At 36.8% G+C, this 25,998-nt stretch overlaps 1 protein-coding gene and 1 long non-coding RNA gene across 2 annotated transcripts in view; both read right to left on the bottom strand.

Annotated features, from left to right (window-relative positions):
• Positions 1–25,998, bottom strand: part of LOC109093835 (sushi, von Willebrand factor type A, EGF and pentraxin domain-containing protein 1-like) — a 68,850-nt gene that overhangs the window by 10,388 nt on the left and 32,464 nt on the right. The window contains 23 exon segments of the mRNA XM_042728710.1: positions 50–217; positions 433–624; positions 787–871; positions 3,975–4,151; positions 4,229–4,348; positions 4,522–4,573; positions 4,575–4,696; positions 5,017–5,187; positions 5,472–5,595; positions 5,675–5,799; positions 5,927–6,102; positions 6,297–6,462; positions 6,465–6,494; positions 7,233–7,390; positions 7,515–7,666; positions 7,668–7,717; positions 7,835–7,949; positions 9,792–9,884; positions 15,366–15,403; positions 15,769–15,874; positions 15,995–16,113; positions 16,270–16,462; positions 21,783–21,901. Of these exon segments, the coding sequence (XP_042584644.1) occupies positions 50–217; positions 433–624; positions 787–871; positions 3,975–4,151; positions 4,229–4,348; positions 4,522–4,573; positions 4,575–4,696; positions 5,017–5,187; positions 5,472–5,595; positions 5,675–5,799; positions 5,927–6,102; positions 6,297–6,462; positions 6,465–6,494; positions 7,233–7,390; positions 7,515–7,666; positions 7,668–7,717; positions 7,835–7,949; positions 9,792–9,884; positions 15,366–15,403; positions 15,769–15,874; positions 15,995–16,113; positions 16,270–16,462; positions 21,783–21,901 (2,851 nt within the window).
• Positions 16,698–21,661, bottom strand: LOC122137893. Its single transcript, XR_006155115.1, has 3 exons — positions 21,530–21,661; positions 19,382–19,489; positions 16,698–16,804 (listed from the first exon to the last, which is right to left on the bottom strand). It is a non-coding gene; the product is annotated as an uncharacterized LOC122137893 (long non-coding RNA).

Here is a 25,998-nt window from a genome sequence, read left to right as displayed (position 1 = left end):
AGGATCAAATCCATTGGCAACAAAAACATGCATATATAAAGTTAATTACCCCTCTTTGCAAACATAGATGATCATGCTACCCAGTGTAAAGTTGTTGCCCTTAATCACAGCATCCTTCAAAGGAGGAGGTTTGCCACAGTCCACTCTGGCACAGATGGGGGGAGGAGATGCCCACTCTCCTGATGACTCACACTTCAGTTCCATGGCACCCTGCAAACTTTACACCAAAAAAAAAAAAAGGAAAGTCAATGCATTTTCTGATATCTAGATGTGTGAAAAGCAACCATACCATCCAGAAATGTTTTTTTTTTTATATATATACCAGGGGTCGGCAACCTAAGGCACACATGTCAATACTGGTCCCCTGTCCTATACTGTTCCTGCTACAATTTCCATAAAGTCATAAAGTGATATAAATGTATCAGACTTTACCTGTATCCTTCTATGCAGGTATAGGTTAGCGTGGAGAGGTACACTTTCCCGTTGAGGGTATACTCAGCATAATCAACCAATGGGGGCTCACCACAGGTAACAGGCTGACAAACATGGGGCTCTCTGCTCCACTTCAAATCTGATTGACACTGGCTTTCTATTGGCTCTTGAGGGACATACCCCTTCTCACAACTGCAGCAGAGCAGAAAATGCAAAGATTATTTGCATACAAACCCTCAAAAAATATTATGCTATTAAACAGAAATAGTCTCTCCCATATTTAAATAGATCTCTTAAAATTAGCTGTACAATACCTCTAGAAACTGACTCTACATCTAACAGTGACAGTGATACCTGAAAGTCACCTTGCTTCCGTATGTGAAGTTTGACCCTTTCATGATTCCATATTCAGGGAGAGTGGGATGTGCACAGGAAAGGGCTGTTAGGGGAAATTATTAGAAACAGCTTATGTTCAGTGTTTTCAGTGAAATGCAGACTTCAGACAGTAATTGTTGTCATCACTGCATTAAAAGGGGTCATGAACCGCCTTTTTGTACTGTTCTCTCTGAGGTCCACTAATAATGTTATTACGTTTTTACATCAAAAATATCATAATTTAAAAGTAATAGGCTATTTTCTGTCCTGTTTTGACCCCCCTCATGGGAACGCTCTGTTTGAATAGGTGTGGCTGATTGTTGACTCTAAGAAAACGGCCACTGCTATGATTGGCTAACAGTTCATTAAGTTTAAAAACCCACATACTTCACAGATGGACGCTGCTGTTATTACTGTAGGTTACAAATGCATAAATAATCAGTATATATCAAATGATCTGTAATAACAAAGCAACAGTGACCACATAATAAAAACAATTACTCACACTTGTGTGGTACGACATTACTGTTAGATCCAATATAGTCGCACAGCATCGACTTTTAGTTTCAATCTGACTAAAAATCCTGCGTAAAATTGTGCCTTGTTGGTAAATGAATCCATGGTAAAATCAGTAACAAAGGACCAAGTTCTAACTGACACGGTCTGGAACTTCAGTAAAAATAAAGTTCATCCTCTCTTTCCTAATGTTGGGATCAGAAGGAAGGCAATGCAAAGCGTCTTGTTGTCTTCTGAGCATCTTTATTGTTTGGTTTCTGCGTAGACCTGTGTTTCCCTTTCTCATTATTTACACTACATGTGTGAATGGGTGGGCAGGGCTAAACAGGCAGTGATGTAGAAGCAGGCGTTGATCTTCTTCTACGGAGGCAGGGTTTAGCACACTATTACATAATAAAAGTGGCACAATCCACATCCTGTTGTTTTGGCAGATTGGCTTCAATATAAGCTGTTTTTAAACTAACAAGAATGCTTTGAGTTCTGATACTTACAGGGCCGGGTTTCCCATTAACGATTGATCTTAGAGCTTAAGTTCATTTTCTACGAGTCATTTTGCAATCGTTCATTATTGTTTCACGTGCGTTTCCCAAAAATGCACTTAACACAATCGCACGTAGCCGTGCTTTAAGTACTACTTAGGAGTCACTATCCATTTGTCAAGTGCTGAAATGTCACCTTAGAATGGTTCGTAACTGTAGTACACGCTCGGTTATTAAAATATATATATATTAATGCTGTGTTCAAGACAACTCAGATATAATATAAACTATAATGTAATATAATACTATATTATATTTTTATTATATTATATTATATTGCATTATACGTATAATATTATACTTTACATAATAGTAATAATATATATAAATATATAGACATTATTTCTGGGTCCAATAGGTTGCTGGTTTTCGTGCAAGTCAGCAACAAATTAACTCACAATCAAACCCACCCCCCACCAGTCTTTGAACTATATTTCCTACATTATTTCTTTTATTAAATTTTTTTTGTTCAGTCATTTAATTTAGATGTGTATTTCTATTTTTTCTGTCCTTTTTAATTATTTTTCATTTATAAATTATTTTAAAACAACAACAAAAAACAAGTAATAAAAATGTACTATAAAGTACAATCAAATCCTTATAATATAATCACATTGCACTTGAATAAAGTTAAAGGTGCAATCTGTCAATTGTCCTGCAGGTGACCGCATAAATCTGTCTTCTTACGATGCACTTAGGGCTTTATGATTACTCCAGAGCACTTGTAGATCTACGATGATTTTCAAGTGATACTTCAGTTACGATGCTTTTGGGGAACAGACCGTAATATTAAGATCAGTCGTACGATCGTTTTTACGAACTTCTTAGGCTTACAAAGCTTTTGGGAAACGCAACCCAGGACGTTTTCACAGTAAAATGACCTCTTATATGTCAAAAGATCAAGGGAAATTTTATCTCTCAGTTTATGACCCCTTTAAGTTCTCTTATGTTAGGAAAACAATGCATTCGGATTGTATCGGTACTCTGCCAAAACAAAATACATGTAACTTTGATTGACATACAGTAATGTGAGGTGAGTTGACAAAATATAAAAGCCCCATAAAAGCTGTTAACTGAGGTTCAGGATGTTTGCTGGTATTATAAAATACTAAATTGTTCCAGTAACATGGACTCAACAATGCCGAACAATTTTTTTGTTTATGAGGTACTTATATATACACACTCTAGAATCTTTAGAATCACTAGAATCAGGTCAGTTTCTCACTGAAATTAAGAAACAATGTATGTGTGTTGTGTATGGTTGGATAACATTTACATTTACACAGAAAACCATTTGGATCCCAAAAGCTCTCATGAGTTTGTTACTATTACCAATAACATTCAGAATATTTTCGTTATATTTCCATTAGCATAAGCTTGGCACCTTTTATTTTAGTGAAGAATAAAACAAAACAGAATTATGTTCAAGTAATTGTTATGTGTGCTCACGTTGTTTTGTTATTTGCTACACTACAGTTCAAACGTTTGCGATCAGTGCAATTTTTTTTATGTTTTATTATAATGTTTTATGCTCAACAAGGCTCCATTTATTTGATAAAAAAATTATATTTTATTTAATAAATTTTACAAAGTAACTTATTTCTGTGATGGCAAAGCTGAACTTTTCAACTTTTTTTTTTCCCATTTTAATGGTACCTATCTGAATAAAATTAATTTATTTTAAAACAAATCTTACTAACCCCAACAGTTGAATGGTAGTTTATTGGTGCTTTTCTCCCAAATAATGGTACAACCCGACTCAGCTTATCGCTTTAGTAGCACTGCCAGCTCATCTACTGACCACGATACAGCCATTTCTTTTTTCAAGTTACGTGTGACGGTCGTTTAAAGCAAGTCATGCAAACAAATGATACTGAGGTGGCTGTTGCTGACCAATCAGTGACCTGCAGTGTTTACACATCACATTTTACTATCAGTACGGCTCACTTGGAACCTCAACTAAGGTGCTACTAAAACGTACTTGGTACTAGGTACTGTACACAGTGGAAAACCCCCCAAAAGTGAGACATACGGAGCCGTACCATGCTGTTGAAAAGCGCTATATGTAAACAAACAGTAGCACCAATAGACAGATCTGAAAGCTAGGCCTACCTTTGCAGTATGGGAAATCTCCCTTCCAAATCCCTTCTTCTGTGCAGGACAGATGGGATGAGCCAATCAGCTCATAGCCTTCCTCACAGGAAAAGACCACCTCACTGCCCATGATGAAATTACTGCCCTCACGGTGCCCAAACTCAGGAACACTTGGATCTTTACATTTTACTGGCTCTAGTGAGAATAAAGAAAAACAAAAAATAAATGTACCTGTTGAAACTTTAAATGTCCAATTTATGAGATTGTGTTACCTGTGCAGTTTCGTCCATCTCCACTGTAAGGGGGTATGCAGGTGCATATATGTGAGCCATCAGTGTTTTGGCAACTAGCATGTTCATTACATTCAGAGCCCAGAGAACATTCGTCCACATCTGTAATATAAGCACAAACAAACACAAAAGCAAAGGACAAACAAAATGTAAAATGATATTCCAGGTTCCAGGTGCACCTGTGTATAGTGATATTTGGATCATTCTGGTATAGACCTATTGTCTATTCAATGCCTCTTCCAGGTTCTTTCCCTGATTTGCTGTGTATCTCTTACCCAGACATGCAGGTGGGTTGCCAATCCATTCACCATTGATGGCACACAACAATCTTACTCTCCCCAAGCAGGTAGAACCCTGGTTTACACTGATAAAGCACTGTGCTCCCAGCATAGAAATCCTCTCCATGATACTGTCCGTGCTCCAGGTCGGGCGGAGGACCACATTCCACACCTACAGATACAGAGAAAGGCCCTAGTACAGATTAATGATGGTCCTGGTACTGGGTAATGAGTAATGTTAATACTACATTGTGTGTATATGCAGTACATGTGAGTATGTGCACAAACTATGTATCTATTTGTGATATGGTATGTGTTTATCAGTGTTTGAAAATGTTACATTTAAGGTGTATGATTGTACATCAGTACAGCATAAGTATATTGTTGTATATGTGGCTGTAATGGTCATTTTGAACGTGTGTGGTGGTTTAAACAGCCAGAATATACGTTTGTGTGTCCTCTGTTGCATATCTGTGCATCCCCATCACTCACGTTCACATATTGGCTCTGCGTGGCTCCATTGGCCTCTGTTTAAGCACTGCTGCACCGGCTCCCCCACCAGATAGAACCCAGGACTGCAAGAGAACTGCACCTTAGAGCCCGAACTCACAGCTTTACTGGATGAGCGCAGTTGAGGAACCGAAGCCTCCACCAGGGGGCAGTCTAAAAGACCAAAACGGTGGACAACACGTTACACTTTCTCACCACTACAACATATTTATTCATGGCACTGATTTTTGATATATTATTCTCAAAGTTTATAATTATTTATATGAGTTAGGTAGTTACATATAAGGATACATTTGATAAAATAAAAAATTTGGGTACTGTTGTTACTGTGTGATAGAAATATTAAGGAAAATTCACTACAAGGCCTGCAGTGTTTTGTTCTCCCATGCACACACATGATTGAATGATAATAATATATGACTTGACTTGATTCTTACCAGCACAGAAAATGCTCTTGCTGCTGGTCTTTACTCGGCCCGTGACCCCTCCTAAGAAGTCAGGCCATGCAAACACGTTCCCTTTCTGCAGATCACGTGGACAGCTACTGGCCAGAGACTTGATCTGAGAATAGAGCAGTTCTGAATTTTTATCTCTGTTCTCTGTTAAAGAGTAAGATTAAGGAATGTGTTTAAACTGTTACCTGCTGTGGTGTTAAAACATAGTTCCATATATTAAGCTGGCTAAGAGTGCCCACAAAGGACTCCACTGGATTGAAGCCATCTCCCCTCTGGTCCTGATCCTGTCCAAGTACCAGAGCACCCCCTCCTGTTTAAAAGTAAGTATAGAGCAAACATTTCAGTTTTCTGGACACATATTCTCTTTGAAGCACCATAAAGCAATAAAAGTGTCTTGAACTGAGTGTGAGAATTCTTTATTAGGTAAAAAGGTCAACCTGGTATAGTAGTGCCAACTGATAGTCCTTTCCCTCCATCTGAAGGGCTCCCATCAATATAAACTCTCCAATCACCATCCTTGCTGCGCCATGATACACCAATATGGTGCCAGAGGCCATCATTTACTGCTGGGCAGTCGGTGATCCGCTCCTTGCCATTAACATACAAGACCCACCTGAAAGTAAGAGAAACAAAAGGGAAGAGTAAAAGAGTAGAATTTAAGAAAAAAAAGAGTGACCGTTAAATAAGAGTAAGGTGTACTGTAGGTAAAGTGAACTTACATAATGTAAAAATGTTAAACAGGTCATAGCATGTATTTAATTAAGTTGCGTAAATGCAAATTTTGCAACTTTTAAACAAAACTCTCACCCATTATAGTCAATGAGGAGGAAGGCATTGTCACTTCCCTCCACAGCATAAGAGATGGGAGTTCCATACTTAATGGTGTCTGATGATCTCCTCCAAAATGTACATGTGATCTGTGTAAGTGATGGCATTGACCCATCCATCATCACGTAACCATGGATACCAGAACTTCAAACTCCAGATCAAAGGAGTAGGGCATTTCTGTTTGAAAAAAAAGGGGAAAAGACCACAGATGATATGTAATTATCAAGGAGTCATATTATACATTATATTTTATCAGTATATTTTTGGTCCCTGATCGTAATGTTACCAGAGCACTTGTAATGTTAATTAGGTTTTAACACAAAATACAATATACTTTATATATATATATATATATATATATATATATATTATATATATATATATATATATAATATATATATATATGTATATGTGTGTGTGTGTGTGTGTAAATTTAATATCATTTTTATTTATAAAAATAAATAATTCATAATTTTGTTATCATTGTTAACATTCATCTGTCCAAGTCCAAAGCATATGTTGTTGTAGATTAATTCTAATAAATTATCATTTTTGACTGGGGAGGAAGCTTTTGGATTCTGAAAGTTAGTTTGTCATCACAGTACATCAAACTTTATCTGAAAACATTTATGAAAAATAGACTCTGTATAGCAGGGTGTGAAAGTTAACACTCTACTGAATCTTTTTAAGTGCTTCTAGGACTTTTCCACAGTTTTCTGGGAACACCATCTAAATTAAAGTGACACAAAGTCCAAGTCACCTTTATTTGTATGGTGCTTTATACAATACTGGTTGTGTCAAGCAGCTTTACAGAGTAAAATAGGAAAATACAAAGACTATCTCTAACAAGCCTTTGTAAAACTTCTCTCTATGATGATGATTTTCCATTATTTTTTCATCTTTTTCCCTCTATACCTGTCTCACACCTGGTTCCGTTGAACCCAGGAGGGCATCGGCAGGGGAAAGTGGCCACTCCATCCACGCATGTCGCACCATTCAAACACAAATTCGGATCGCAGTCATCTACGTCCACCTGGCACAGTCTGCCTCTGTATCCATTCATACATTCACACCTGGTCACAAATGTGAGACAAAGTCTGTTATCTATCATATGTCAGTTGTAACAAATACAATACATTATAACCATCCTCCTAATGCATATGCATGATCAGTTTTCTACAAGGCTTCCTTGCTAACCTGAAATCATTGATAGCATCCACACATGTTCCTCCATTTAGACAGGGGTCGCCGTAGCACTCATCAACTTCAACCTCACAGTTGTCTCCAGTGAAGCCCTGAGAACATGTACAGAAATACCCACCCTCCAAATCTTTACAAACACCTCCGTTTATGACATGGGCTGGAAGCACACTCATTTATTTCCAACTCACAACGGGAACCTAGATGTAAATGACAAAGATATTCCTTGTAACTTGATTGGTGCGCTACAATTTATAGAAATAATATGAATGGCATTATATGTAAGTGAACAGGTGTAGCAGGGGTGAGGTGCTGACCTGTGAATCCATCTGGACAGCTACATGTAAAGTGATTCACTTCATCCACACAGAGTCCTTCATGCAAACATGGAGAAGAGTTGCACTCGTTCACCTCTGCCTCACACATCAAGCCCTTCCAGAGGCAAAAACACAACACAAGACACAAACCACACTCAAAAACATGTGGAACAGAATTTTACCTCACCACTTGTGACAATCAACAAGCAACCAATACTTCAATATTCCTGTTATTATTTATATTGCCACACTATCTATTAAACCTTAAGTCACATCACATGTCTGGGCAGATTTCTTTTACGATACACCAAAACGTATTATTATTTTAATGATGATGTCATTTAACACATTTTTATCAGTATAAAGGAAAAAGATTTTTCAACTTTTTTATGCATTTCCATTTCATCAATAATAGAACAGCACAAAAAGGTGGAACGTGGCTAATGTTGAATATTGTTACTTTAGATTCAAGTAAGCCGTTTACAAACTGTTTGAGATCATATTTCATTTTATTGTTTTGATTTATCTTCGTACTTTCAGTTGTTTTCTTTTAAATTTTTTGCCTTGCTTGCCACCTCGAACAAAACACCCCAGACACATACACAGCGTTGAAAGAAAAAAAACACTTCAATTAAATTCTCCATATCTAGGGCAGCCACATGCTTAATCAGGGCCATGTTTTAAATGAGGAGAGACAATGGCCTGAATGAAAAAGTGTTGTAAGTTCTGAGAATGAGAGCTTGTGTAGTTCCACTGCCAGACTCAAGAGATCAGAGACAGCTCAATCCATCACAATGGTTAGACTAAAGGAAAGTTTCAGAACCCTCAACAGTTAGGAATTTTGGGTTTAATTGCCTCAAACATTTCAATGGTAGGACTCGGCTTTTACAGTTACATTGGGATTCCCCAGCGTGAAGTTGAGATGATGTCAGACTATGTGAGTGGGCTTTCTCTTACCTACAAACCCAGGCTGACATTGACACTGGAAATCTCCCATGCCATCTCTGCACAAGCCACCATTTTGACAAGGAGCAGAATCACATTCATCAATGTCGCTCTCACACTTGGCTCCTGTAAGGGAATGAATGAGGAAAATGTTGCAAAAAGTGGGCAGTGATTCATCTCAACCACAGAGTCTAATCTTTCAAAATTATATAATGTAATACCAGACTAACTGCATTAAAGCAAACTTTAGTTGGCTCAGCTGAGCTGTCTGAAACACAACTTGAAACACATTGGCAGTAAATAGAACTACAAAAAGTATTAGAAAACAATACATAGGGCAACTATAAAGGTTGACAAAGATGTTTTCCAGAAGCCAACTGAACTTAACAGCTGGTTTTCCAATGTTACTTGTGAATTATGGCTACAGAACATGCCAAACCTGTGAATCCTGGAAACACAGGTGCAAAACCTATCCTACGCCGACTTCCTCACAAGTGCCTTGGTTTTGACACGGATTCAGGAGACATTCATGGAACATCTGCGAGAGAAATACCTACAATTTCAGCTATTTTACTTTAGGCCCGCGGGGGGTGCTGTGACACCAACAAAAAAAGTAAGCCTCACTATTAACCAAAACCATATCTAAATGTAATTTCAGAATAGTAACATAGCAAAGCAATAGGAATCTTCAAAACAAAATGATACAAGAACTTCCTTTAGTATTATTTTAACAATAATAATAACTATTTAGTGGCAGTGGGATGTCATTTTGTTCGGTTCACACAAGTGAACTTTATAAACATTGATAAGCAGAATGACTTTGTGAAATGTTATTCGTGCTATCTTGCCGTAAAATAAGACATTTGGTATTTAGTATTTAATGCACAGGCATTCATAAATTTATAGGTATGACGTAAGCATCCAAATTCTTTTTAAGGTCACACATGTGATCCAAACACAACAAAGATTAATTTCCAGTTTTGGGTATCAACTACTGAGAGTGATAACTTACCTGGCTACTGGCTTGATAATCCTTTCTAACAACAACTTCTGGCGGGGCTGCAGTTTCACTTTCCTCTTTATAAGCAGGAACTAGAGCCAAAGCCTGAGTCAGAGCAAGAAAAAAGTCACAGGGCAAAGGAGGAGAAAGAAATTAGAAAATGAAATGGACAGAATAAGCACAACACACAACTAAAAAAAAAGAATATGTGAATAGAGAGAAATCCTTTGGTGGTCAAAACTGGAAACAATTTTCGCAGAGGCATTTCATCATCCTCATCTTTTCCAGGCACTGTTAGGCACTTTCTTTTTGCGCTGTGTGTACAGAGAATCAGATTCCAATATGTGCATTGGATTCTCATTGCAAATCGTTCACGGACACCTACCTAAACCGCCTGAAAATGACCTTTACATTCCTTGGTGAATGAATGAAGAAACCCGCTAACCACCATGGTCGCTTGGCACAAGGGCATCACACTTTATATACACATTAAAGGTTAAGTGTGTCATTTATTTATGTTTTTTACTACACAGGGCCGTTTAATGCTGAGATCTGATTGGCTGACGAACGCGCTCTGAAGGTGTGCAATTATTTTCCGGGAAATGCGCACAGTGAACGTAGGCAGCTCTCTCTTGACCGCATCATACAGTTTTCATATCATTTGTCATAGTTAACTGTAATAACGGAAATTTAGCATACTGTACCTATACAGTACCAGAACTAACAAAAAACTACAACATGACAGACGATTTTCCAAAAGTAATAGTGAATACAATACACTGACATTTCTCACTAGCGAGGTAATAACAGCGCTGTTTAGGAGACGCTGCTGCAGAACACCGTTTGAGGGACACACAGAGGTAGCCTAATTCACACAAGCTCTCTCTCTTCCTCTGCTGATCGCTTTCTTTTTCTCTGTGTGTCTCTGTCTCTCTCTCGCTCTCTTTTCTAATAACTTAATTAATAACTGCATTATAATGCTATCAACTGCTCAAGCCTCCATTACCAGCTTTAAAAATGAAGTTTTGGAACCAGGAAAAAAGGTGTTGGATGAGATGCGGAAGAAATAGTCCTACTCACAATAGTGATTTAAGTACAAAAACTGGACGAATCCCTTTGAATATATCATCTGATCAATGTCTTGAGGTGTGGTAACCGTAGTATAAGTGAAATAATTGACAGCGCGGTCCGGCTGTTTGAATTATTAGAAAAATATATGCTTGACACACCCCCCGAGGTGTAACGGCCAGACTAGCACAATGCAAGCACCGCCACGCCTCGGGTGTGCATTATTTTTCTAATAATTCAACGCTCCGTCTTTTTGTCGTCAGTTATTGATCCTTACAGAATTACTTCCTCTTACTAGATGCAAGCCTACCTATAATAGAGGGCTGTTTAGGGTCATGAGACCTTGACGAAGTGGAGAACAATTATTATTTTTTGAATTCTGGTTACTGGTCCCGCACTAGTGACGCAGAAATTTACATTCATAAAGCTATTCTGTATCGCAGCGGTGGCTCAGCTCTGGAACATACGACTACATCAAAAGTTGGGGTCCTTCAGATTTGAAAGAATATTAGATACTTTTATTAAAAAAACACATTAAATTAATAAAAGTTAGCTAGTAAAGTATTTCTAACGTTATAAGGATTTCTATTTAAATAAATGCTGTTCTTTTTGAACTTTGTTATTCACAACACAACTGTTTTCAAAACTGATAATAAGAATGTTGCTTGTGAGGGTCTACTAAATCAGGGCATATATGAATGATTTCTGAAGATCATGTGAGCACTGAAATACGGAGTATAATGACTGTCTGAAATTTCATCTTTGCCATCACAGGAATAAAATATTTTGTACACTTTATAATAACGTGCAGCGCTATTAATGCATTAGTTAAGCATTAGGCAACCGTTAATTTCATCATTTATAGAAGCATTACTAACATAATAGAGCAGTTTGATAAATACATGATATAATAATGCTTTATACTTGATTTAAAAGCATATCTTATAATGTATTTAATAATTTTTTTTTCATTACTTTATTAAGATCAATTTATCAGTTCTAATGAAGTATAGGGGACTTATTTATCGACCATCTCAGTTATTAAAGTAGTTGTCAGTGGTTGATAATATCACTTAGAAATGTAAGTAAATATGATTAATAAACCTATTTAAATTTGGCATTCATCATCTTAGTATTCAGACATATAGTTATAGTTCCTTAGAGTGTTAACTAAATGGTTTATTAACTGTATTCTACTGTATCTTTCATGGTTAACTTTCAGGTAGTTATACGAACAGATAGGTAGTTGTTTAGTTAACTAAAAAAAAAAAAAAAACCGCGCCCACCGGCGCCGGCCCCCAGGGCGCGCGAAGCGGCCACCGGGGCGGTCCGCGCGCACGCGGAGCCGTTTTCTGGGATCATGCATTTTATTTGGGGGCTGAGCAGGCTGTGAAGAATTTGGCTTTGCCATCATGAGATGAATGTTCAAACCAAGCTTTGTTTGCGTTGTAACATTTTGTATGAACATTTTTCTTTTATCAGCTGAAATCAAAGGCGCGCTACATTCACGCAGAGGCTTCAGTCTGTTGTGGAAAAGCAGAGTCTGACAACGAGCGAAAACGGGCAAAAATATCAGTGTGCGAATTACGGGAGTTTAATACGTATATCTACATAAATATGTGCCTTAGCCTACCACTGAAATTACCTTAGCAGTTGAATTATTTTCTAGAAAACCTCGCTTATTCAATAACGTGCATTTACTGCATGGATGGGGCAAGAACAAAGTATAAGCATTTAAAATGCATGTATACAGTTCAGTAGAAAGCTTACTCATTTTGACTTGCTGTAACTGCTGTTAAATTGAATGTAAGAAACAAACTGCCTGCTTAAATGACCACAATGTTAGAAACAACAACACCAAAATAAGAGCTTGTGCGATGAAAGTTGCGTTCATTACTATATAGCAACAGTCGGCTCATGAAGCGTTTTCTTTCAGAATTTTCATAGGATAAAAGTAAAAACTGTTGCATTTTAAGATGGTTTAAAAGCTATGTTTTCTGGTCCAATCAAATCAATGCACGAATTTCACTGTGGCGCTTCAGTGAAGGTACGATGTAGTTAAATGTCTAATAGCTATTTTACAATGACATAAATGACCAACAATATCCAGTGAACTGAACTGAATGTAGGCCTGTCATTTGTGATTCATGTAATTCATAGCCATGGCCTAAGTTAATTGAATGTGACGACCATAGCATTGTTCTGTTTTGCCATTTCAACATATTATGAATACAAATAAAATTGAATGGTGCATATTTTAAACAGTTCAGACTGATTACTTTAAAAAAAAAATATTATTCTTGTTCTTTTACTATTCTTTTAATTTATTCCCCTAAATCGATTTAATTCCTATATTTATTTAGTTCCTTTAAATAAATACCAGTACCATAGAGGTCTGGTCTTTATTTTCCTCAAAACAACTGGTCCCCCCAATGTTCTAGAGTAGACATTATTACGGCCTTGTTTGGTATAAATAAAAAACTTGGTTAAAAGAATCACCAGTGTAGAAACAATGATCCAGAGAAAGAAAACACAGAGGGAGGTTTTTACTATTCAGTAAAGAAAAAAAAAGTTTATTTTCTTGTGAAAGTTAATGATATTCTATGGTTCGCTATAGGCTGCCCACAAAAGCATGATATTGCTCTTTTTTCAGTGTACATATATCAACAACACCGCAATAAGTTGCATAGTTAAAATAGCAATATCTACAGTCTAAATTTCTAAACTGTATCCCACCCCTCCCCACCCCTCCACAAAAAAAAAAATTGCTCACCCATTATATCTGCCAGCCCACCCCTTCTACAGTGCTAAGAACTATATATTGTATTTTTGTTAAATAAATTAAATAATGGGAGTTTTTTGTGAGAACAAGAGACAAACATAGACAAGCGGTACTGAACAGCAGGAAAACAAAGGGAAATAAAATGACTGGAATAAATGGAGAGAAAAACATACTGGAGCACTGTTGGATGGCTTTGGCCTCTGCTATTGAGGGTGGTACCATAAAAAGGGCAAGAGAGACAGTAGGAACGGCCCTCCTCAGGCTGAGTAATAATCTCTCTGGGACATGTGGGTAACATGGAACTAGACCACCTGTCCGCGAGAAATGCCCAGGGGAACATGGTACTGGAAAGGACAGGAGAGAAAGAGAAACCAAAATGTTTTTAAAAACTGCAAATGGTAATTTTCTAATAAATCTAGCTTTTATGTTTATCTTATGTGTTTAAGTAATTCATAGGTATGTTTTAGTAATAATTCTTCAGATTGTTACACATCTCACCACCGCACTCATTGATATCCAGAGCCCCTCTATTGACAGTGGTCGTGGTGGAAGGGCAGAGAGCAGACAGACCTGAGGCGAAATCTGGCTGGTATTCCCCTAAAGGACAGGACTCACAGGTCAACCCGGTTAATGATGAGCTGCCAGGCTGGCACTGCGCTGGAAACATGCACACACACACACTCCACAGAGACACACTTAGACATCGGATCTATAGTATAAGCAGCTTTCTACTGGAATGGAATGGAGTGATCAGTAGATTTTATGAACAAACATACAGACAGGTCATTTTAGATCAATGAATAAAGGTGACTGATTACCTTTGCACTCTGCCAGGTTCTGCGGGAATGGAGGTGCAGAGTGGAGAAGCCATCTGGGCACGACTTACACTCCATCTGACCCTCCCCTCATCCTGATATGACCCTCTCAACAGCTCTCCCACACTTGCCATACTCCAGGGGAATGTAATGTCCCTACTGGGCATTGCACTCTGGTTAAAAATGCTCCAACAGAGATGTCAAAAAGGTGTTAGTTCCCAATTCATATGCAACTGGCTGGCACTTTTTGTGGCATACTTGCAGTTAATTTGTAGACTAAATAGTTTGCCACAAGTATACGTCCAGGCGTTTGCAGCTCTTCACCTAATCCATAAATGCTTATTACTCCGGAATCTATATCAGCACATTTTTACCCCTGAATATATAAGATGTGCCCCTTACTGAATAATGCATATTAACATGTATGTTTCATTTTTAAACTCACCACACACCCTGCCTTTGAGAACAGACCCTGGCCCGGCAGTACAGCGTTGCCTTTTTTACTTTCCAAGGTTTAGAGGTCTGCTTGATGTATCTCTGATGACACATGGAAGGTAGAGAATGGTTGCTTTGCTCATTGTCCGCTTAATTCGATTGGTCAGGTGCTCAAGTGCCCTCAATAAGCGTCTTTGATTGACTATTTCCGCCGAATCGTTCCTCGACAAGGGCAGTGGGATGCTTGCTGGGAAGAAGGAATGGTGTTGGGAGAAGTTACGCAACTAGCTTTGGATGTAAAACATTTTTTTCATCACTGGTTTTTACCTGTGATGTTGAAATGGATTTGTATCTTTTGCTCTCTGGTAGGGCCAGTGATTTTTCTATGTCGTTTGGTCCTCATGGAATAGCCATGCTGTGATGAGCCATCTTGCTGCAAGTGGTGCTCTGGAGCAAAACCAGTGTCAAAATATGCATAGTCCTGACCATTCTGAGAGCCCCAATTACTGCCCCAGCCTCAGGACCTGAGGAGAAGAAAAAGAATTTACAGTTTATGATAAAAAAAATCTATAAGAAAATAATTTAAAAATAAATGTAAGAAAAAACTAGATAGTTGAATTGTTTGAAAAAAGGTGCTCATACAGTATTTGGAGGAAAAACTTTTTCAAATCATCCTATCAACGCAAATTTTTATTTATTTAATTTATTTTCATTTCAGTTATTAATTAATTTAGTAATCTTCATTGTACATTAATGTTTTTAAAATTTAAAGTTTTTTTATTTTTTATTTCAGCTTGATTTCAATTACTAAAAACAATTTTAATAGTTTTATTTTTAGTTAACAATAATAATCCTGTCAGGTGAAAAGAATTAGCATGCCATTATTTACCAATAGCAAATCCGTTGGGATAATCATAGTTATACTCCAGGCACTGTCCAGGTAAAGTCATTTCCAGTTTGCAGGTGACATCATCTCCACTGCAGATTTTAGGGACCTATGGTATTATGATTATTTAAAAAAAATTAAGAAAAAGAAGAAAAAAAAACAAGATACAATTCAAGTCATGTGGCCATAGTATATGTACATGTCTATATACTTGTGTGTCAGATCTCACCATATCTTTAAGAACAGTTGAAAACTCCCCTGTGAAGGACTTTAGCAAGTCAAGATCATCACAGTATGCTTTAAACAACATCTCAAAGGGCTTAAAGCCATTGTTTGCAATTCTGTTCTCTGTAAATGTGAGATACATAGGAGACACATACATAAACAAAAATTTTTTCTGTCTAGTGTGTAAGACAGTATATGCATGAGTCTGTAAGTGCGAAATTACGAAAAGTAGAGGCAAAATTAAAGACAAATGTTGCGTAAGAGTAAAGCAATACTCACGGGGAGCAATCAGGTCTGTCTGGTGAACGGGGAGGCTCCCAGATTCCATTATTGGCACAAAATAGCTGTGCACGGCATCCTGGGTGAGACTGTAACCTTGTCTGCATATCAGAGAGCAGTTTGTTCCCTCCTCTGTCTTGGCACATGAGAAATCCCCATTCACTGGCACAAATGGCTTCTCACAGGGTTGAACCTGAGGCCAGAAACAGCACCATAGAATTGACTTTATTTAAATAGGAACAGCATAATCTGGGAAAATTCACAGCATTTAGCATAACTTGCCAGGGACAGATTCAAGTCAGATTATAGCAGAGTACACAGAGTACACTGTAGCATGCATTCTTGAGGAATGACATTTCTTAGTCAACAATAAGGCCTCCACGCTGACATACAGTACCTTGTACAGTAATGATGATGAGTTCACAGAATACGATTGTTTCCAGAAGAGGGTCTGTGGCTGTATAGTACACTAAAGTTTCTCCAACAGGAAATACATCTCCAGATGAGTGAATACTAGAGATATTCAAATAGGCTCCTGAGAAGAAAAAATAAAAAATAAATGACTTCATACAGGCTAGGAAACAGCAAAACTATTACAAAGACTACCATTCAAAAGTTTGGGGCCAGTAAGATTTTATATATAAAAAAAAAATTATACTTTACCATGGACACATTAAATTGACCAACAACAACCTTGTTAACAATAAGAAATTTCTCTTACACACCAGAACAGCATATTAGAATGATTTCTGCAGGATCATGCAACACTCGACCAGTGAAATGGCTTTGTGAATTCAGCTTTTTACCATCACAGAATTTTTTAAATTGTAAAATATATTAAATAGAACCTTTTTTTTTAAAAAATTGTAATTAAAATTCACAGTAACAGACTTAAACAAATCTTACTGACCACAAACATATCATTATTTTGTATATTTCTCTCTTTCAAAAACATTAAAACACAATACTGACCCCCAACTTTGGTACAGTAGTGTACACTACATGTAATGTTATATAAAAGTATGAGGACATCAATATGTGCATGTATACAAACAAACAAACAAACAAAAAACATTTGTATTAATCTGTCTTTTTACAGCTACAACAGCTTACACAGTTCTGGGAAGGCTTTCTACTAGATTTTGGAACATGGCTGCATGATTTGTTCCCCATTCCAGACCTAAGCGTGTGATTTCATCCCAAAGCTGTTCAGTTGAGGCCAGGTCTGGAGCCTTTGTGCAGGCCAGGAATTCTTACACCAGACTCAGATATCAGTTTCTCTGCGGACTTTGCTTTGTGCAATGGGGTATCTCATCATGCTTGAGCAGAAAAGTGCCTTCCTCAAAATGTTGCAGCAAATTTAGAAACTACACTATTCAAAATAGGAACATCACTGTGAATTGTAAGCATTAAGGTCAGTCTTCACTGGAGTTACTAAGATACCTAAATGCAAGTAATTAGATAGGGGTGTACGCATACTATTACCGTGTATAGTATATACTCCTTCATCTGTCTGCAATATCGCAGGTCGCTTCAGTTGTGCAATCTGGTAGCCAATGATGTAACAGGGAGCAATCTAAGGAATCACAAGGACTTATATGGTGCAACCACAAAGTCCTACAAGTGTGATATGCTACTGTACTACCTCACACACACGAGGCCTGGGAATAACAGGCCATGTGATGCCAGGGAAAGTAACTGCAAGATTGTTTAATGACACAGAACTAAGGGTGCTACACTGTGGTCAGACAACAGAGTCTTTCAAGGATCATATAAACTTCACACACTCAAAGACACACACACGTATTTGCATGCATAGCAGTACCCACAGCTCTAATGAAACCCTCATACAAATATCCACTATAATGGGTTTTTTTGACCACTGGGGCGCTTGTTGACGATCCATGCACACTGCTTTAACATCAGCATGTTTTGTTTTTCCATGCCCACACACCCTGGCCACAGGTTTATTTTAGATACATGAACAAAACTCCCTCCAAAACCCGGCAGACCCAGACATTTGTCAGACAGTTTGGAATAGCCCTGGAACTTCTCTCTGGAAAAGTGTGTGTGTGTCTGTGTATTCATGTCTGAACTGGTTAAGAACAAAATGAATTATCTTTTGCGGAATCTGCAGTGCATGTGCATTTGCACAAATAATTTATCTTGTTTTATCCCAACACAACCACTGTGGTTAACTCCATACTCCATAATCACTGTGTCATAAACTTAATTTCTTTCTTTGATCACTGTATTTGCAGTTATAGTATAAAACTAAAGTCATTTCACCTGTCCAAGACCAAAATCCAGATTCCAATCCTTATCGCTGCTTTAAGGAGCCAAATCAATAAATATTTTTTGGAGGAAAACATTTCCTTCACAGAGTTTAAAATGTTCATAAATCAAACCATTTTCATTCCCTGCTGCTACGAAAAGTTCATTCAACCACATTCAACCTCCACAGGTGTCCTGAGTCGAAGCCTCTCTGTGATGGTTCTACCAAACGTCAATTCCTGAAGATTAATTTTCTCACGCACCAGATACAAGGTCATTCAAGAAAGGCCTACAATTTCCTGGACCCGTTTCATATTTTATCTGAACATAAAATAAAGTATAAACATGGCCTAACAATTAACATTGTGACTCTTTTTGCTGTCTATATTTATAACAACAGCAAAAGATCATGTTAAATTGCAGCAGCAGACACCCTGTAGGAAGATAAGGTATTTTTGTGCATAAATAGCATTTTTTGTGTATATGAATTAATAGATACACTAATAGTTAGATGACTGGCTGTAATCAGTGAGCAAGATTAGTCATCTTCAGTCTTGGTTGCTAGTAAACAATAATTACCGTAATTGACATCATTACAATGCCTAATAATTTGTCGAGTTACAGATGGCAGTCAATAAGGCAATTAATAGCAACATTATTAAATAGCTTTTATGTCAAAACAGGAGAGGCACAGGGCAGTGTCTGAGTGGACTCTGCAGTGTCTCACAAATACCACCAAAAACTTCCAGTGGATCATAATTAATGATTTTTTTTATTCTTTTTTTTTTTAAACACTTTTTTACTTTTTCACTCTCTTATAAATGAAACTTATATTTACCAGAATTGTCTGAAAACTGAGGTTCTTCCCAGTATACTGCAGTTTTCTTCCCAGTGGCCTTAACGGTGGGTGGAGATCTGCATCTGTCAATCAAAGGGGGTTCCGTATCTAAGGAACAAAGTAATATTGCAAAAGGTTGAACATCGTATAACATATTAATTTTTTCAAAACAACACTACATTTAAATATGACCAGAGCTGGGCAGATTACTTACAAATTGTAGTCCATTACATGTACAAAAATTCACAAAATGCACAAATAAGAAAAAAAAATCCTAAAAAAATAAAAAAACACAAAAAAAACAAAAAACAATATTGTACCATACTGATATAAAAATATAATATATATATATATATATATATATATATATATATATATATATATATATATATATATATATATATATTCCATTCATTGTTATTAAATTGCATGAAGTGCATTAAAACATTACATTCTGTCATGGTTTCCCAAACTGGGGTTCGTAAAGGAAATGAAGGGGGTTTTTGAGTTTAATGACAAGCCATTACCAAGCATAAAAATGTAAAATTAAAATGACTCATTTTAAAATGACATCAATCAAAATAAAACACTTACTAAAAAAATTAATTAAATATTCTATTTGTTTACCTGCCTGTCATGTGACACACATCAGAGATGTGATACTTAATTATTCAAATATTTATTTTAAAAATCTCAGGGTACTCTTCAAGTAAATATATTATGTGATAGAGGTTCAGATGACATTACATGTCAAAAAGAAATAACACATGAATTTGTGCATTTTTAATGTGTTTTGAAAGACAAAGCCTCCCCAAATGATAATGTTAAAACACTTCTGCTTCCATTTTTTGTTTTTTTATTCTTTTTTTTTTTAAACACTTTTTTACTTTTCACTCTCTTATAATTAAACTTATATTTACCAGAATTGTCCTGGGCACAACTGAAATGGACGTATTCTTACCACAAGTTACTGGCAGTTTTTTTCCCAGTGCCTTACGTGGGTGGAGACTGCATCTGTCCAGTCAAAGGGGGTTCTCGTAGCTAAGGAACAAAAGTAATATGCCAAAAGGTTTGAACATCGTATAACATACTCCTTTTTTTCAAACAACCTACATTTACATTATGACCAGAGCTGGGCAGATACTTTACAAACGTAATCCTTACTTACACATTTTAGGTGATATAATCGGACTACTGCTTATTACTTTTGACCTAACTCATTTATCACATGATTGATAATATGGTACCATACTGCTATAAAAATATAATATATAATATATATATATATATATATATATAGATATCTATAAGATATATATATATATATATTCCATATCATTGTTATTAAGCATGAAGTGTCATTACCATACAATTCTGTCATGGTTTCCCAAACTGGGGTTCGTAAAGGAAATGAAGGGGGTTTTTGAGTTTAATGACAAGCTAATAATTTAAGAATAAAAATTTAAAATTACTCATTTTAAAATGATATCAATCAAAATAAAACACTTACTTAAAAAAGATTAAATATTTTATTTGTTTACCTGCCTGTCATGTGACACATCAGAGATGTGATACTTAATTATTCAAATATTTATTTTAAAATGGGGCACTTCAAGTAAATATATTAAGTGATAGATGTTCAGATGACATTACATGTCAAAAAGAAATAACATGAATTTGTGCACAAAAACCTCCCAAAAAAAAAAAAACATAAAGTATGATAATGTTAAAACACTTCTTAAGCCTGATATTATTTTTGTAAATCAGTTGTCAAAGGCTGTGTCACCTGACTATTGACTGGTCTTTGTGTGAATGTCCACAAAACTGGAAGACTTTCTGTGTGTATATAAGCGGCAGGCTATTTTAAAAAGTAACATTTAAAATATGTAAAAGAGGAATTAGGGAGAATCAATAAATTATGAATTATTTATTGCCATTGTGTGAATATGTAATCATGTAAATAATATGTAATCATCAATATAAGAGTGATTCGTTGGATTTTAAAATGTAATTTAATCTAATTGAGCGTACCGGTAATTTAATTTTTTAATCTGATTATGTAATCCAGATTACATGTAATCGGTTTCTACCAAGCTCTGAATATGACCATGTAAATTACTATGAGTTGTAGATGGAATCCAACCTCACCAACTACAGTAACAGTGAAAGAGCAGTTGGCCTTGTTTCCTGTGCGGTCGGTTGCTGTGTATGTTATGAACTCAGTTCCTACAGGAAAAGGCTGCAAGGGGTTTAGAACAGGGGTCAACTGCACCACAACCTGAGGAAGCAAGCGCCAAAACCTCATTTTAACAACTAAAATACACAAAAACTGATACTTTGATTCAAAAAAGAAAAAAAAAAGTGAAAAGAGAAAAAATTAGAGAGCTGATGTAAAACTCACATCATCTCCGAATTGTCCCCAAGCCTGGGTGTGGCAATCAAACTGAGTGCTGCCTCTGATGTACATCTGTCTCTTGATGACATCACTGGGACCACTGAACTCCAGGGAGGGGTCTATATCTACAGAGGAGGAAAAAAAAGTTCAGGATTAACATAGTCTCGCCATAACGTCAACCCCATTACCAATACTGATTCCAATTACGTGATTTGTTAAAACAAGGCCATAATGATGTACACTTCACTTAACCTCAAGCTATCTCATCTTTTTAATCTTATGCTCTATGTAAAACTCTATAATGTAAACAAAAGATTTCAGCCCTTTTGGCGCTTGATTGGCCCCTGGTTGTATTGTGGGCGTAATGTCCACTGCAAACAAGTCTAGCTCTTGTAAATCATCATTTGTTTAACAAACGTCAAAGTATTGTTGTTTTTAAAAGACCCTAAATACCATAAAAGGGACAGAGTTAATCTAAAAAAGGAAACCCTCATCTTGAAACACCTTAGTTGTTCCAAAACTGTAGGATAATGTCTTTTATGGACAAAAAGAATACCTACATACATACACACAGTATACTACTGTAATTTATATATTATATATATGTTCTACTATGAAAGGTCATTGGTAAAGGTTCGAACACTCGTCTAAAGATATCCTTTTTGTAGTTAGCAAAAGAAAGAATGCCATGAAGGTTTGGTAACAACATTTGAACGAAAGGGGGGTTACGATGATGACAATTATCTTGGTTGGCTTGTGGAAACTTTTTTAATTTAAAAGAAATTTACTTCTGGAAAAGCATAAGTTCTACAGATCAAAACTTCAGGCCATTTTGGGATTTACAACCACAGCACGTGTTACAAGTTTTTGGCAAAAAGGAACACACACCAGCCTCTTTTCCATCGATTTTCCGCCTGTCACAAGTAGCATCAGATTAGCACAGCACATAGCAAACAGATTACAAAAACAAAAAACAAAAAAACCTTTTACACGCTTTCTACTACCATAGACAGGACAACAACTCTAATAAAAAGTCCATTCTGTCAGTGAAAAAATGTTTAAGAGTATATAGATATTTTTACTTTGGAATATAAAGACAAAAAAAAAAAAAAAAATGCTGATTGAATTTTGGGTCACTTGTATAGGAAAAGACCAGTGTTGAACATGCTTGCTAAACATCATTTGTGTTCCTGTGAAACAGATGAAGTGAAACAGGTTTGAAAACATTTCCTGGCAAATAAATGAATTTTGGGTGAAATCTACATTTCTAGATTCATGTTGAGAAGTATTTGTTGCTGCAGTAATATGACCTATATTTAAACGACGGTGTATGAATTATCATCCATGCAGCTACAGAGTATAAACCGACGCCGTACTCACGTAGCATGCACTCTCCCTCCAAAACCAAACAACAAATGGTACAAGGAAGAGGGGCCAGAAAAGAGAAACAGAACATGAAAAAGAAGAATGATGTTTCCCTCACCGCACAATCGTTCAAACCCCATTGTCAGTTCTTTAATGATAGACTCTAGATTACCTTGTGAAGTCATTTGTTAGGTGATTGCTGCCATCGAGGAACATGAATGACATATTATCACATCCAGATACTTGGAGTAGAGCTATTAAGCACCACCGCCTCTGCTGTCCCTCCAGCTAACAAATAATTCATCATAGCTAGAGGTCCTTAGACGAGATCTGGATAGATTGCAAAGACACTTTATGTCGTCCTGCCCTAATCTCTATAGACAGGCCTGAGCCACAAAATCACTACATACAGAAAACCATTCTCTACTCTCACCAGTAATAGTTCTTAGAGGTTCAAGACTGAAAGCACAAAAAACTAATTGATCACACCTGGTTGGTTCGTTCCAGGCTTTGGAGGGGCCAGATTGGAGTTTTATAGTCCCATGGAATCGCTGAGAATTTTTCAACAGTGCAACTTTATTTGATGACGCTCTTCCACTTATTCTGTTCTTCATCTGAGCTTACAAGGTTCTGCCCAGCAACAAATTTAATGCACCTGTTTTCCTGGCACGCACCCGTCGTGTCGCGAATGCAGCACATGAATATTACGGCAGAACAAGAGGGAATGTATTCGGCGACCAAATGTAGTAGACTGTTATATGCCCAGGGACACACAAACCATACTGTGTATAATGTCATTATAATCAGCGAAACAGAAAGACAAAGGTCCTGTAAGGCTGCTATGGAGATGTCACTCCAGTTTCCAGAAGGCAAGACATTCTTGTGACATTGCAGAGTTACCAATGATGCCATACACCACGGGGGACAGGTTAACTTACACAATGTCCTCCGGTCTCTGAAGACTCGTCAATTCCTCACCACAGGTAGGAGGAGGGAGAACCGCCGGATATGCTTAAAGAGTAGTACAATTGGAGGAGCAGCGGTACCTCTTAGAAAGAGAGGAAAGAAAAGGAAAACCAGTAACAACATAAACATACAAAGCAGGTTCACACAAAGAGATTAATCAGATGAATGAGAGAGAGAGAGCGAGAGAGAAGCCAGAGAACGAGAGAGAGAGATGCAAAAATATCTCAAGAAAGGGAAATGTAACAGCGGTTGTTGACCACACTGTTTGAAATTTGGAAACAACCTCAACACACACACATACATAAGTGTGACATCTGACTCTGTACTGCCAAAGTGATGTGCACAGAGAGAAATAAATAGAATGAATTACAATGAAGTCAAGAAAACACAGTCATACAACCAAATTGACAAAGGGAATTCCTGGAAAATCAGTCCAAACAATCCAACTACAAAGATCGAAGAAATCGAGAAGAGTTAAAGCAATGCTGACTGACAGTCAGTGGAGGGATGGACAGACTAGAACATCATAGTTACTCAAGATGGAAGTTGATAAAAGATATAAAAGTGTATTTTGACTGGCCATGCTCACAGATGCCTTTTGCTTTTATATAAGAAGCCAAGCATAAGGTGTCTATAGGTTTGTGGGTAAAAACTAGTAGGTTTGTGGGTAAAGAGTGGCTGTCCCAGATTATAGTGTGTGTGTGTGTGTGTGTGTGTGTTTATGTCTGATGAAGCACTGAGACTGAGACAATGAAAAAACAACCCACAAAATAGTTACAATTATGCATTTAGATACTTCAGACTGATTAACTGACTTGTGGAGATTAGAGACATAGTTATAAAAACAAAGTTTACGCCTTCTTGTGGGATTGCATGGTCTCAGCGCATAAGATGTTTTTTCCCGATCATTTCTACAGATTCTAAAACTACACAAAACTATATGTGACTACAGTTTGAATCTGGCATGACGATTACTCTTGCTGTGAACTGATTCTGCACAATTTTCCGTTAAACAGAGTTTTCATTTTCAGATATAATAATCACACTCAAATAAAAGCCGTTGTATACAATTCAACTACACAAAGGTAGTTTTCATAAAAACTTGTCTTGAGAGATTTATTTAAACATGCATATATAATAAACCGTAGTTAAGTCTCCCTTAATGTTTTTTTAATAGTTACATTATGAAATGCGAACACTGATTAACTTTACTAAATTAAATGAAATGTTAATTTACATTGTTCACACAAAGCCGTTTTTCTTTTCTTCGCTGAAACGCTTGATTGAGCAATTACATGAGACAAGATACATTCCGTAAGCTGTACTTTTTTTTAACATACTTTCTGATGTTCATTTGTTTGTTTTATGCTATAACTTGTATTAAACTACGCTCCGCTTCTGCCGTTAAACTGAAGCTGCTACAGCAATCTGTCGCTCCACTTAAGAGTGTCAAAATAGCATTTATTGTTTGAATATTGTGATAAAATATACAAGATTTGAAAGCCGATGTTTTACTTCAGAAGGCAACAAAGCACAAAGCTCTTGTGCTAATTGATCAGAGGTGCATTACAAATGTTTTGTGAAGGAAAACTGCGCCCTGGTAACCCTGTCTTGAACTAAGGGTGGTCCATAGTGTAAAATAGAGCTATGCTAACGCTAAGGCACGCGCTATTATTTCTAAAACTGCCAGTCTGTAGTCCCTTCATGAATCTGTTTTCTGTTGAGGTAGGTCATTACAATGTAGGTTTTTCAGTTTTTACATCAATTTACAGTCATTTTATCCCCTACATAAACAGAGATGGGACACAAATAGAGCTGGGAAATCTTACCCACATCACAGTGGTCCACTCCACTCCGAGCTGGCCAGGACAGTGAGTCTGCCTCTGCCCTG

This window comes from Cyprinus carpio, chromosome B7 (assembly GCF_018340385.1).
Source record: "Cyprinus carpio isolate SPL01 chromosome B7, ASM1834038v1, whole genome shotgun sequence".
In the NCBI taxonomy this organism is placed as follows: domain Eukaryota; kingdom Metazoa; phylum Chordata; class Actinopteri; order Cypriniformes; family Cyprinidae; genus Cyprinus; species Cyprinus carpio.
The sequence above is the reverse complement of the archived record's forward strand: the minus strand, read 5'-3'. Positions and strand labels throughout refer to the sequence as shown.